The 15,562-nt window shown below is 37.4% G+C and overlaps 1 protein-coding gene across 1 annotated transcript in view; it reads left to right on the top strand.

Moving 5' to 3' along the window:
* LOC120883241 (multidrug resistance-associated protein 4-like) overlaps positions 1 to 15,562 on the top strand; it is a 181,019-nt gene that overhangs the window by 115,534 nt on the left and 49,923 nt on the right. Inside the window, exon 24 of the mRNA XM_040267270.1 lies at positions 3,256 to 3,411. Coding sequence (XP_040123204.1) covers positions 3,256 to 3,411 — 156 coding nt within the window. The remainder of the gene's footprint in view (positions 1 to 3,255; positions 3,412 to 15,562) is intronic.

Here is a 15,562-nt window from a genome sequence, read left to right as displayed (position 1 = left end):
GGAGGTGGGATGAGCATGAAAATCTGATTCATACCTGAGTCTCAGTAATTCTGCATCTGAAAATTTATCTTGAGGAAATGTCTGAGTTTGTAAAGATTTAGGTTTAAGAATATATCAGTTCAGTCGCCCAGTCATGTCTGACTCTTTGTGACCCAATGGATGGCAGTAGGCCAGGCTTCCATGTCCATTACCAACTCTGAGAGTTTGCTCAAACTCATGTCCATGGAGTTCATAATGCCATCCAACCATCTCATCCTCTGTCATCCACTTCTCCTCCCACCTTCAACCTTCCCCAGGGTCTTTTCAAATGAGTCAGTTCTTCACATCAGGTGGCCAAAGTATTGGAGTTTCAGCTTCAACATCACTCCTTCCAATGAATATTCAGTGCTGATTTCCTTTAGGATGAATTAGTTGGATCTCCTTGCGGCCCAAGGAACTCTCAAGAGTCTTCTCCAACACCACAGTTCAAAAGCATAAATTCTTCAGTGCTCAGCTTTCTCATAGTTCAACTCTCACATCCATACATGGCTACTGGAGAAACCATAGCTTTGACCCGATGGACCTTTGTTTGCAAAGTAATGCCTCTGCTTTTTAATATGCTGTCTAGGTTGGTCATAACTTTTCTTCCAAGGAGTAAGCATCTTTTAATTTCATGGCTGCAGTCAACATCTGCAGTGATTTTGGAGCCCCCCCAAATAAAGTCATCCACTGTTTCCACTGTTTCCCCATCTATTTGCCATGAAGTAATGAAACCAGATGCCATGATCTTAGTTTTTTCTATGTTGAGTTTTAAGCAAGCGTTTTCACTCTCCTCTTTCACTTTCATCAAGAGGATCAGTTCTTCTTCGCTTTCTGCCATAAGGGTGGTGTCATCTGCATATCTGAGGTTATTGATATTTCACCCGGCAATCTTGATTCTAGCTTGTGCTTCATCCAGCCCAGCGTTTCTCATGATGTACTCTGTATATAAGTTAAATAAGCAGAGTGACAATATACAGCCTTGATGTACTCCTTTCCTGATCTGGAACCAGCCTGTTGTTTTGTGTCCAGTTCTAACTATTGCTTCCTGACCTGCATACAGATTTCTCAGGAGGGAGGTCAGGTGGTCTGGTATTCCTATCTCTTTCAGAATTTTCCACAGTTTATTGTGATCCACACAGTCAAAGGCTTTGGCATAATCAATAAAGCAGAAGTGGATTTTTTTTTTTTTTTGGAACTCTCTTGCTTTTTCGATGATCCAGCAGATGTTGACAACTTGATCTCTGGTTCCTCTGACTTTTTGAAACCCAGCTTGAACATCTGGAAGTTCATGGTTCATGGACTGTTGAAGTCTGGCTTGGAGAATTTTGAGTATTACTTTACTAGCGTGTGAGATGAGTGCAATTGTGCTCTAGTTTGAGTATTCTTTTGCATTGCCTTTCTTTGGAATTGGAATGAAAACTGACCTTTTCCAATCCTGTGACCACTGATGAGTTTTCCAAATTTGCTGACATATTGAGTGCAGCACTTTTTAGCAATAAAGTATTTGAAAATTAAGGTATGCATCAATACATTGTTTTTTAGACATAATGCTTTGGGATAGTTAGTAAACTACATTATAGTATAAACATAACATTAATATGTACAGAGTAACAAAAATATGTGTATCACTCACCTTATTTTATTCACTTTATTGAGGAGGTCTGGAACCAAATCCACAATATCTTTGAAATCTGCCTATACATGGAACATATAAGTCACATATATACACATTAAAACCTACCTGTATATAGAGAATGACCCATTTAAGTTACATAGATTACAGTTTACCATAAGGTACAAAATGGCTACCAGGACAAATCAACTGAAGCCTCTTTTCTTATGTGTGTGTTTGTTAGTCCCTCAGTCATGTCTGACTCTTATATTTTATCTCTATAAAACAAATTCTTTTTATAATGTCATTATTGATTTTACAGATTATATGTGATATTCCTAACCTGTAATCTGTCCTCAGAAAAGTCTAACGTCTCTGTTTAAAGGCTTGAGTTTTTAAAATTTACTGAATTAATTTACAAATGACTGATAACATGTCTTACATCCCTCACTGATTCTAGATTCTTAAACAGAAATGAAATTATCTCTTGGGAAGCTTCCACCAGGAATCATAAGTTGGGCAAACTTATTGGTTTAAAAAAACAAAAAAACAAAAACAGTTTCTGCATACATGTTTGAATGAAGTCAGCTAAAAGCTGCCTTTTGCAGCAGTTTCATTCCTCACCAGCATTTTACCTGCTTTATTTATCTCTTATAAGTACTTAGTGTGTCCGACTTTTTGCAGCCTCAAGGACTTTGGCCTGCCAGGCTCCTCTGTCTCTGCTTTATGTTGATCTTTGAATATACTGTTAGTTCACTTAATTTCTCTTTGCATTGGTTTTGATAAATAGACTGATACTTCACATGTGTCTTTCTAAGTTGTGATTGTAGGTATCAACTGGTTTATAAAATCTCTTTTAAGTGCTGAGATGAAAGGTTTCATATAACTAGCAAATATAAATTGTATTGTTAATCTCATTATGTGAATTTTGCCTATTGGCTGCTGCCCATTAAGACAGCGAGACCTGTGTTTTACAATTGTAAGATGTTTTCTTCAAGGACAGAATGTAATTAAGGTATTTAATGTTAGGAAGTGACTTAATTTTTCCACCAAAAAAAAAAAAATCCTCTCAAATAATAGACCTCTCAGAAAATGAATAGTTATTTGTGTATAACACTTCTGACTTGTTGACACTGCTGTACAATTATCTACATAATTCTCAACATAGAAATACCCAGATGTTAGGAATAAAGATAATTTAAACTTAATTTTTATGGATCACTTAGGAGACTGCTGGCTTTTCACTGCCTATAGATTGATTCTGTTATTATTAACTCTTCTTTGAGCCACAGGGTCTCAACTAGGGGACATTTGTCAATGTCTGGCATTTTTGGTTACCACAATGTGGGGAATGTTTCTGGTTTCTAGTGGTTAGAGTCTAAGATACTACTGAAAATCCTATAATATACAAGATTTTGGGCATATATCCAGACAAAGCCAACTATAATTAATTATCCCCCAATAATGAGTTATCTGGCCCAAAATTTCAACAGTTGAATTGACTGAGAAATGTTTAGACTACATTTTACATAGAACTTTAAAAATTCTTCCTCAACTGACAAGGTTTCTCCTAGGTTTGTTGCATGTTGTTAATTTTCAATCCCTTCTGGATCTCATTACAGGTTGGCATTGTGGGAAGAACAGGAACTGGGAAAAGTTCTATTTTTTCTGCAGTTTTTCGATTGTCAGAATTTGAAGGCTCACTTTCGGTTGATAGTTGTTGGATACAACCAGCTGGACTTCACAATTTAAGGAAGAAAATGTCAATCATACTACAGGTATGCACATCAGAGCATTCTCATATGTTCTTTTTATAAGGCACCAAGTTTAAATGATTTGAATTTGATTTTTCTTTGTTTTCAGATTGGATAAAAATGTTGATCCTTTTGCCCCCAGTAGACCATATTTTTAGCAGCAGGTATTTACAACAGATATTCTCATCACATACCAGATTTTTTAAAAAATATTTTATATTGAAATACATTTAGTGTACAATGTTGTGTTAGTTTCTGCTGTACAGCAAAGTGATTCAATTGATATATATATGTATATATATACTTTTTCATATTGCTTTCCATTATGATTTATTTCAGTTTTCAGTTCAGTAGTTGCTCAGTCATGTCTGATGTTGTGCGACCCTATGGACTGCAGCACGCAGACTTCCCTGTCCATCACCAACTGCCAGAGTTTGCTCAGACTTGTATCTGTGGAGTCGGTGATGCCATCCAACCATCTCATCCTCTGACGTCCCCTTCTTTTCCTGCCTTCAGTCTTTCCCAGCATCAAGGTCCTTTCCCATAAGTCAGTTCTTCATATCAGGTGGCCAAAGTATTGGAGATTTAGCTTCAGCATCAGTCCTTCCAATGAACATTCAGGTTTGATCTCCTTTAGGATTGACTGTTTTGATCTCCTTGCAGTCCAAGGGACTCTCAAGAGTCCTATCCAATGACATACTTCAAAAGCATCAGTTCTTTGGTGCTCAACTTTCTTTATAGTCCAACTCTCACATTCATACATGACTACTGAAAAACCCATACCTTTGACTAGATGGACTTTCGTTGCCAAAGTAATGCTTCTGCTTTTTAATATGCTGTCTAGGTTCAGTTCAGTTCAGTTCAGTTCAGTTCAGTCGCTTAGTCGTGTCCGACTCTTTGCAACCCCATGAATCGCAGCACGCCAGGCCTCCCTGTCCATCACCATCTCCCGGAGTTCACTCAGACTCACGTTCATTGAGTCCATGATGCCATCCAGCCATCTCATCCTCTGTCGTCCCCTTCTTCTCCTGCCCCCCAGTCCCTTCCAGCATCTTTTCTAGTGAGTCAACTCTTCTCATGAGGTGGCCAAAGTACTGGAGTTTCAGCTTTAGCATCGTTCCTTCCAAAGAAATCCCAGGGTTGATCTCCTTCAGAATGGACTGGTTGGATCTCCTTACAGTCCAAGGGACTGAAGAGTCTTCTCCAACACCACAGTTCAAAAGCATCAATTCTTCGGCACTCAGCCTTCTTCACAGTCCAACTCTCACATCCATACATGACCACAGGAAAAACCATAGCCTTGACTAGATGGACCTTAGTTGGCAAAGTAATGTCTCTGCTTTTGAATATACTATCTAGGTTGGTCATAAATTTTCTTCCAAGGAGTAAGTGTCTTTTAATTTCATGGCTGCAATCACCATCTGCAGTGATTTTGGAGCCCAAAAAAATAAAGTCTGACACTGTTTCCATTATTTCCTCATCTATTTCCCATGAAGTAATGGGACCAGATGCCACGATCTTCGTTTTCTGAATGTTGAGCTTTAAGCCAACTTTTTCGCTTTCCTCTTTCACTTTCATCAAGAGGCTTTTTAGCTCCTCTTCACTTTCTGCCATAAGGGTTGTGTCATTACTAATAGCTTTTCTTCCACAGAGTAAGAGTCTTTTAATTTCATGGCTGCAGGCAACATCTGCAGTGTTTTTGGAACCCAAGAAAATAAAGTCTGACACTGTTTCCCCATCTATTTGCCATGAAGAGATGGGTCCGGAGGCCATGATCTTAGTTTTCTGAATGTTGAATTTTAAGCCAACATTTTCACTCTCCTCTTTCACTTTCATCAAGAGGCTTTTTAGTTCCTCTTCACTTTCTGCCATAAGGGAGGTGTCATCTGCATATCTGAAGTTATTGATATTTCCCCTGGTAATCTTGATTCCAGCTTGTGCTTCATCCAGCCCAGCATTTCTCATGATGTACTCTGCATGTAAGTTAAATAAGCAGGGTGACAAAATACAGCCTTGATGTGTGCCTTTCCTGATTTAGAACCAGTCTTTTTTCCCATGTCCAGTTCTAACTGTTGCATCTGGACCTGCATATGAATTTCTCAGAAGGCACATAAAGTGGTCTGGTATTCCCATCTCTTTAGGAATATTCCACAGTTGGTTGTGATCCACACAGTCAAAAGGCTTTGGTGTAGTCAATAAAGCAGAAGTAGATGTTTTTCTGGACATGATTATTTATTACAGGATATTAAATATTCTTCCCTGTTTAACAGTAGGAGTTTGTTGTCTATACACTGTATGCATAATAGTTTCAATCTATGAATCCCACACTCTCAGTCCTTCCCTCCCCCCTGCTCCATTCCTGTGGCAACCCCAAGTCTGTTCTCTGTCTGAGTCTGTTTCTTTTTGTAGATAAGTTCACTTGTTTCATATTTTAAATTCCACGTATAAATGATATCATATGATGTTTTTCTTTTTTTAATATAAATTTATTTAATTGGAGGTTAATTACTTTACAGTATTGTATTGGTTTTGCCATACATCAACATGAATCCGCCACAGGTATACACGTGTTTCCCATCCTGAACTCCCCTCCCTTCTCCCTCCGCATACCATCCCTCTCGCTTGTCTCAGTGCACCAGCCCCAAGCATCCAGTATCATGCTTTGAACCTGGACTGGCGATTCGTTTCATAGATGATATTATACATGTTTCAATGCCATTCTCCCAAATCATCCCACCCTCTCCCTCTCCCACAGAGTCCAAAACACTGTTCTATACGTCTGTGTCTCTTTTGCTGTCTCACATACAGGGTTATCATTACTATCTTTCCAAATACCATATATTTGCATTAGTATACTGTATTGGTGTTTTACTTTCTGGCTTACTTCACTCTGTATAATCAACTTCAGTTTCATCCACCTCATTAGAACTGATTCAAATGTATTCTTTTTAATGGCTGAGTAATACTCCATTGTGTATATGTACCACTGCTTTCTTATCCATTCATCTGCTGATGGACATCTAGGTTGTTTCCATGTCCTGGCTATTATAAACAGTGCTGCGATGAACATTGGGGTACACATGTCTCTTCCAATTCTGGTTCCCTTGGTGTATATGCCCAGCAGTGGGATCACTCGGTCATAAGGCAGTTCTATTTGCAGTTTTTTAAGGAATCTCCACACTGTTCTCCATAGTGGCTGTACTCATTTGCATTCCCACCAACAGTGTAGGAGGTTCCCTTTTCTCCACACCCTCTCCAGTATTTATTGCTTGTATACTTTTGGATCGCAGCCATTCTGACTGGTGTGAAATGGTACTTCATTGTGGTTTTGATTTGCATTTCTCTAATAATGAGTGATGTTGAGCATCTTTTCATGTGTTTGTTAGCCATCTGTATGTCTTCTTTGGAGAAATGTCTATTTAGTTCTTTGGCCCATTTTTTGATTAGGTCATTTATTTTTCTGAAATTGAGCTGCAGGGGTTGCTTGTATATTTTTGAGATGAGTTGTCAGTTGCTTCATTTGCTATTATTTTCTCCCATTCTGAAGGCTGTCTTTTCACCTTGCCTATAGTTTCTGTTGTTGTGCAGAAGCTTTTAAGTTCTTTCTGACTTATTTCATCTATTATGGTAGTCTCTAGGTCCAGCAATGTTGTTGAAAATGGCATTATTGCATTATTTTTATGGCTGAGTAGTATTTCATATATATATAACATTTTATTTATCCATTCATCTATTAATACACATTTATTAATAGATTGCTTCCATGTCTTGGCTATTGCGAATAGTGCTGCTTTAAACATAGAGATGCATGTATATTTTGAAATACAGTTTTTTCTGGATATATGCTGGACCATATGGCAACTCTCTTTGTAGTTATTTTTTTTTTCCCCTTCCTCTCATCTCCCTCCCCATCCCACTCCTCTAGGTTGATACTGAGACCCTGTTTGTGTTTTCTTAGCCATACACCAAATTCCTATTGGCCGTCTATTTTACACGTGGTAATGTAAGTTTCCACGTTACTCTTTCAATGCATCTCACCCTCTCCTCCTCTCTCCCCATGTCCACAAGTCTATTCTCCATATCTGTTTCTCCACTGCTGCCCCGTACGTAGATTGTTCAGTACCATTTTTCTAAATTCTGTGTATATACATTAGAATACAATGTTTATCTTTCTCTTTCTGACTTACTTCACTCTGTGTAATAGGTTATAGCTTCATCCACCACATCCAAATTGACTCAAAAGCATTCCTTTTTATGGCTGAGTAATATTCCATTGTGTATATATACCACATCTTTTTTATCCATTCATCTATTGATGGAAATCTAAGTTGCTTCATGTTCTAGCTATTGTAAATAGTGCTGCAACGAATAATGGGATACATGTGTCTTTTTCAATTTTGGTTTCCTCAGGGTATATGTCTAGGAGTGAGATTGCTGGGTCATATGGTAGTTTTATTCCTAGTTTTTAAAAGAATCTCCATACTGTCTTCCATAGTGGCTGTATCAATTTACATTCCCACCAACAGTGCAAGAGTGGTCCCCTTTCTCCACACCCTCTCCAGCATTTATTGTGTGTAGACTCTTTGATGATGGCCATTCTGACCAGCGTGAGGTGATATCTCTTTGTAGTTTTAATTTGCATTTCTCTAATAATGAGCGATGTTGAGCATCTTCATGTGTTTGTTAGCCATTCGTATGTCTTCTTTGGAGAAATCAAAGCAAGATCCAATCCTCTATGACCCACCTCATAGAGTAATGGAAATAAAAACAAAAGTAAACAAGTGGGACCTGACTAAACTATTTGTAGTTTTTTAAGGAATCTCCATACCATCTTCCATAGTGGCTGTATCAATTTACATTTCCACCAAAATTGTAATAGAGTGCCCTTTTTTCCATATCCTCTCCAGCATTTGTTATTTGTAGACTTTTAAATGATGGCCATCCTGACCAGTGTGAAGTAGTACCTCCATGTTGTTTGCATTTCTCTAGTGATTAGCAGTTTTAAGCATCTTTTGTTGTGCCTGTTGGACAATGTATGTCTTCTTCATAGAAATGTACCACAACTTTATCCATTCATCAGTTGATGGACATTTAGATTGCTTCCATGTTCTAGCTATTGTAAATAGTTCTGCAATGTACAACGGAATACATGTATCTTTTTCAATTTTGGTTTCCTCAGGGTATGTGACTAGGAGTGAGATTTCTGGGTCATATGGTGATTTTATTCCTTGTTTTTTTTTTTTTTTTTTTTTAGGAATCTCCAATACTGCCTTCTGCTACTTAGATATTCTGCTCATTTTTCAGTTGGGGTTGTTTGTTTGTTTTTTGTTGTTGGGTTATATATATTAACTGTTTGTGTATTTTGGAAATGAAGCACTTATTGGTCACAAAATTTGCAAATACTTTCTCCCATCCATAGGTTGTCTTTTCATTTTGTTTATGGTGTCCTTTGCTGTGCAATAGTTTGTACATTTGATTAGGCCCCATTTGTTTATTTTTCCTCTTATTTCTGTTGCCTTGGGAGACTGACATAAAGCATTGGTGTGATTCATGTCAAAGAATGTTTGCCTATGTTGCCCTCTGGAGGTTTATGGTATCCTGTCTTATATTTAAATCTTTAAGCTATTTTGGGGTATGGTAAGAGTGTGTTCTAACTTCATTGATTCATATGTAGCAGTCCAGATTCCCATAGTAGGAATCTGAAGAGGCAGTCTTTTCTCTATTGCATAATCCTGCATTTTTTTAATTGAAGATTATCTGAGTGTAAGTGTATCAGTTTATTTCTAGGGTCTCTATTATTTTCCATTGATCTATATGTCTATTTTCATGCCAATACCATACTGTTTTGATTATTATAACTTTGTAGTTTGGTCTGAAGTCTGGGAGGGCTATGACTCCTGCTTCATTATTTTTCCTCAGGATTGTTTTGGCAATTATTGGTCTCTTATGGTTTCATTTAAATTTTAGGGTGATTTGTTCTAGTCTGTGAAATATTTGATAGGAATCATTTTAAAACTGTAGATTGCTTTGGGTAGGAAGGTCATTTTAATAATATTAATTATTCTAATCTAGGAGCATGGGATATTTTTCCATTTCTTTGAATCATCTTTAATTTTCTTTATCAATATTGTTTATTCTTAGCAAAGAAGTCTTTCATTCATTGATGAGTTTTGTTTCTAAGTATTTTAGCTTGTAGATGGCATTTTAAAAGAGATAGCTTTTTTTTTTTAAGATTGTTTTATTCTAATCCCTTTCTGATATTTCATTGTTAGTGTAATGAAATAGAACTGATTTCTGTACGTTAATCTTATATCCTATCTTGCTGAATTCATTTATTGGTTCTAAGAGTTTTTGTGGGGAGTCTTTAGGATGTTCTATGTAACATATAATCTATATATAATGACAGTTTCCCCACTTCTTTTTCATTTGAATACATTTTTTTTTTCCCTTGACTCATTGCTGTGACTAGGACTTCCAATACTATGTTGAATAAAAATGGTGAGACTGGGCATCTTTGTCTTGTTCCATATTTTAGTGTGAGGGTTTGAGCTTCTCACTGTTGAGTTGTATGTTGGCTGTGGGTTTGCCATAAATAGCTTTTATTAATGTTAAGATATTTTCCCATTATACCCACTTTGGTAGGCCTTTCCTTCATCATGGATGGATATCAGATGCTTTTTATACATCTATTGGGATGGCCATGTGGTTTTTATCTTTTCCTTCTGTTGATGTGGTGTGTCACATTGATTGGCCTGTGTATGTTGAACAATCTTTGTGACCCTGGGAAGAACCCAACTTGGTCATGATGCCTAATATTCTTTTATCTGTTGTTGGATTTGGTTTCCTAATATTTTGTTGAGAAATTTTGCATCTATATTCATCTAAGTTATTAGACTGTCATTTTCCTTGTTGGTAGTGTCTTTGTCTGGTTTTTGTATCAGTGTAGTTGTGGTCTCATAAAGTGACTTTGGAAGTGTCCCCTCATTTTCTGTCTTTTGGAAGAGCTTGAGAAGGATTGGTATAGGTTCTTCTTGGTATGTTTGGTAGAATTCCCCAGTGAAGCCATCTTTTCATGGACTTTATTTGCAGGGATTTTTTGTTTATTTATTTTCATCCCAGTACAATTTAGAAAGATGGTAACGATAACCCTGTATGCAGGGATTTTAAAAAAATATTGCAGAATCTGTTTTACTTCTAGTGTGTAGTGTGCTCAAATTATCTGTTTCTTCTTGATTCAGTTTTGGTCCACTCTGTGTTTCTAGAAACTTGTCCATTTATTCTTACTCTCCAATTTGTTGGCATCTAAATCTTTGTAGTATTCTCTTTCTTTTATATTTCTACAATATCAGGTCTTATTTCTCCTCTTTCATTTCTTTTGGTTTACTTATGTCCTCTCTTTTCTTCTTGTTGAGACTGGACAAATGCTTGTCAATTTTATTTACCCTTTCAAAGAACCAGCTCTAGGTTTTCTTGATTTTTTAATCCCTATATATTTCCTCTCTGATCTTTATTTTTTCCTTCCATCTGCTGACTTTAGGTTTTGTTTGTTCTTTTTTTTTCTTCTTAATTCCTAGGTGATAGGTTAAGCTATTTACTTGAGTTTTTTTTTTTTTTTTTCTTTTGAAGGGAGATCTGTTTTGCTATGAAACTCCTTTTAGAACTGCTTTTGCTTCGTCCTGTAGATATTGTCTGGTTGTGTTTTCACTGTTATTTGTCTCAAGGTATTAATTTTTTCTTTGATGTCATCATTGACCCATTGTTTGTTTTAGTAACATATTATATAGTCTCCATATAATCATGCTTTCCTCATTTCTCTTTCTGTGTTTGATTTCTAGTTTTATGAGCTTGTGGCCAAAAAAGATGCTTGAAATAATTATTTTCTTTTAAATTTGTTGAGGCTTGTTTTGTGCCCTAGTATTGGAGAAGGCAATGGCACCCCACTCCAGTACTCTTGCCTGGAAAATCCCATGGACGGAGGAACCTGGTGGGCTGCAGTCCATGGGGTCGCAAAGAGTCAGACACGACTGAGCGACTTCCCTTTCACTTTTCACTTTCATGCATTGGAGAAGGAAATGGCAACCCACTCCAGTGTTCTTGCCTGGAGAATCCCAGGGATGGGGGAGCCTGGTGGGCTGCCGTCTATGGGGTCACACAGAGTCAGACACGACTGAAGCGACTTAGCAGCAGTATGTGGTCTATTCTAGGGAATGTTCTATGTACACTTGAAAATTTATATTCTGTGTTTTGGGGGGCTGTAATGTAATGTCCTGAAATCGTCAATTAAGTCTAACTCTTTCAATGTATCATTTAGGATCTCTGTTGCTGTATTGATTTCTGTCTGGAAAATCTGTCATTGATGTCAGTGGGGTGTTAAAGTCCCCTATTATTATTGTATTTCTGTCAGCTTCTACCTTTATTTCTTTTAGTATTTATTTTATGTATTTAGGTGTTCCTATATTAGGTGCATTTATGTTGATGAATGTAATATCCTCTTCTTGTATTGGCCCTTTTATGATTATATAATGTCCTTTTTTTAATCTTTCTTTATGGCCTTTGTCTTAAAGTCCATTTTGTCTGACATGAGTATTGTGAGCTCCCACTTCCTTGTCATTTCCATTTGAATGAAATGCCTTTTTAAAATCCCTTCACTTTCAGTCTACATGTATCCTTTGCCCTGTTGCAGGTTTCACACTGGCAACAAACTGTAGGTTCCTTTTTTTTTTTTTTTTTTTAAATCCAACCTGCCACTCTTTGTCTTTTTATGGGAGCATTTAGTCCATTGACATTTGAAGTAATTATCAATAGATATGTATTTGTTTCTATATTAAAGCTTGTTTTCCAGTTAGTTTTGTATTTCATCTTTCATTTATCTTTCCTTCTTTGATTTGATGGTTTCCTTTTGTATTGTGCTTATGCTTTCTTCTTTTTGGTTTTGTGAGTCTGCTGTATGTTTTTGATTTGTTTTTCAAGTATATTAACCTCTTCCTATAGCTAATGCCACTTATTTTAGATTAGTAGTCATATTAAGCTCAAACACATTCTAAGAAAAATCTACATTTTCTTACTTTCCTCACCCACATTTTCTGATTTTGATGTTCCGTTTCACATCTTCATGTTTACCCTATTGCTGTTCACTGTAGTTATCATTGCTTTCACCAAAAAATAATTTTTAAGTCTGTGTACTGGATTATTTAAGTGATTTATTTTCCATTGTGATTTTCTTTTTTCTTTATTTACTTGCTTTTTTATTTAGAGAAAACTTGCAATATATCTTCTAGGATAGGCTTAATATTGCTGTATCCTTTTAGTTTTTGCTTGTCTGAGAAATTCTTTACTTCTCCTATTCTAAATTATTATTTTGTTGGGTAGAGTATCCTAGGTTGCATGTTTTTCCCTTCCAGTACATTGAATGTATCTGGCCACCTCCTGATTTCTATAGAGAAATCAACTGATAGCCTTATGGAAATTACCTTGTAATTAACTCTCTTTCTCTTGCTGCCTTTATAATACTTTCTTTAACTTTTGCGATTTTAAATATGTCTTTGTGTAGATCTGTTTCTATTCATCTGGTTTGGGACCTTCTGTGCTTCTTGTACTTGAATATTTGGTTCCTTCTTTAGATTTGGGAAGTTTTAAGCCCTAATTTCTTCAAAAACATTTTTTATATCCAATTTTCTCTTTATTTTCCTGTTAGGCTCCCCATCATGTATAGATTGACACACTTTATATTGTTCCATAGAATTCTGATTGCTTTCATTTTTTTTTATTTGTCCATCTGCTGTTCTGATTCAGTGATTTCCATTATTCTACCTTCCACATCATTTATTCATTCTTCTGCAATTTGCTATGTATTGTCTATGTTGTTGTTCAGTTGCTATGACATATCAGACTCTTGGCAACGCCAAGGACTGTGGCACATCAGGCTCCTCTGTCCTCCTCTGTCTCTGAGACATTACTCAAATTCACGTCCATTGAGTTGGTAGTGCTATCAAACCATCTCATGCTCTGCCAGCCCCTTCCTCTTTTCCTTAAGTCTTTATCAGCATCTGGTCTTTCCCAACGAGTCAGCTCTTTGCATCACTTGGCCAAAGTATTAGAGCTTTAGCTTCAGCAAGCCTTTAGCTCAGCTTTTGTCTCAGAAAATAAGTTTCCTGATTTTTCTTGGTTCCTTATTATAGTTTCTGGTTCACTTTTAGAGTTATCTACATTTCTATTGATAGTCCTTCTTAATTCCTTCAGAATTTTCATTTCTTTCTTTTTGAACTCTGAGTCTATTAGACTGAAGAAGTCTCTTTCATCATTCTTTCAGGGGATTGCTCTTGATCTTTTAATTAAGAGTGGTTTCTCTGCTTCTTCATTTTACTTATATTTCTCTTACTCTAGGAATTTAAGAGAAACAGTTATCTACTGTGGTCTGTCAAGGCTGTTTTTATAGGGGAGTGTCCCTATGTAGATTGTGTGAGTTTAATATTTTTAGTGTGAGACTGTTTTTATTACCATTATGGGTGCCTCTTACATCTTTCCTCAGTGTGTGCTGGTGGCTCTCCCTTCTATAGGGGCTATGACTGGTGTGGTGACCAAAGCCTGCACTTGATGTTGTGTGGAGCTTTCTCTTTGCTCTGCGGATTCATAGTCCTCTCAGGGAAATGGTCTGCTTCCCAGTTATTAGAGTCAGTTCAGTTTAGTCTCTCAGTCATGTCCGACTCCTTGCGACCCCATGAATCAGCACTCCAGGCCTCCCTGTCCATCATGAACTCCTGGAGTTTACTCAAACTCATGCCCATCGAATCGGTGATGCCATCCAGCCATCTCATCCTTTGTCATCCCATTCTCCTCCTGCCCCCAATCCCTCCCAGCATCAGAATCTTTTCCAGTGAGTCAACTCTTCGCATGAGGTGGCCAGAGTATTGGAGTTTTAGCTTCAGCATCAATCATTCCAATGAACACCCAGGACTGATCTCCTTTAGGGTGGACTGGTTGGATCTCTTTGCAGTCCAAGGGACTCTCAAGAGTCTTCTCCAATACCACAGTTCAAAAGCATCAATTCTTCGGTGCTCAGCTTTCTTCACAGTGCAACTCTCACATCCATACATGACCACTGGTAAAACCATAGTCTTGACTAGACAGACCTTTGTTGGCAAAGTAATGTCTCTGCTTTTTAATATGCTATCTAGGTTGGTCATAACTTTCCTTCCAAAGAGTAAGCGTCTTTTTATTTCATGGCTGCAGTCACCATCGGCAGTGATTTTGGAACCCCCCAAAAAATAAAGTCTGACACTGTTTCCACTATTTCCCCATCTATTTCCCATGAAGTGATGGGACCAGATGCCATGATCTTCATTTTCTGAATGTTGAGCTTTAAGTCAACTTTTTCACTATCCTCTTTTACTTTCATCAAGAGGCTTTTTAGTTCCTCTTCACTTTCTGCCATAAGGGTGGTGTCATCTGCATGTCTGAGGTTATTGATATTTCTCCTGGCAATCTTGATTCCAGCTTGTGTTTCTTCCAGTTCAGCATTTCTCATGATGTACTTTGCATATAAGTTAAATAAACAGGGTAACAATATACAGCCTTGACATACTCCTTTTCCTATTTGGAACCAGTCTGGTGTTCCATGTCCAGTTCGAACTGTTGCTTCCTGACCTGCATTCAGGTTTCTCAAGAGGCAGGTCAGGTGGTCTGGTATTCCCATCTCTTTCAGAATTTTCCAGTTTATTGTGATCTACACAGTCAAAGGCTTTGGCATAGTTAATAAAGCAGAAATAGATGTTTTTCTGGAACTCTCTTTCTATTTTGATGATCCAGTGGATGTTGGCAATTTGATCTCTGGTTCCTCTGCCTTTTCTAAAACCAGCTTGAACACCTGGAAGTTCATGGTTCATGTATTATAGTAGAAGTCCCCATATATGTTTCTGAGCTGCAGTGTAGGCAGACCTGGAGCTCTTCCACTGGGAGAGGAACCATTGAGTAGTCCTGTGCCAGAACTGTCCACCAAGGAGTGGGTTCCCTGGTGTAACCTGTCACCTATTGTGTGGGCTCATGAAATACACTGTTTTGGCACTATCATTGGCTCTGTATCAACTATGAGAATGCAGGCAATCAGCCCTGATGTCCTTGAGACACTGTGTTCATAAAGCCACCATCACAAATCCATAGGTGCAGATCCACTGAAGTC

Source organism: Oryx dammah, unplaced genomic scaffold, assembly GCF_014754425.2.
Source record: "Oryx dammah isolate SB20612 unplaced genomic scaffold, SCBI_Odam_1.1 HiC_scaffold_24, whole genome shotgun sequence".
Classification (NCBI taxonomy): domain Eukaryota; kingdom Metazoa; phylum Chordata; class Mammalia; order Artiodactyla; family Bovidae; genus Oryx; species Oryx dammah.
The sequence above is the reverse complement of the archived record's forward strand: the minus strand, read 5'-3'. Positions and strand labels throughout refer to the sequence as shown.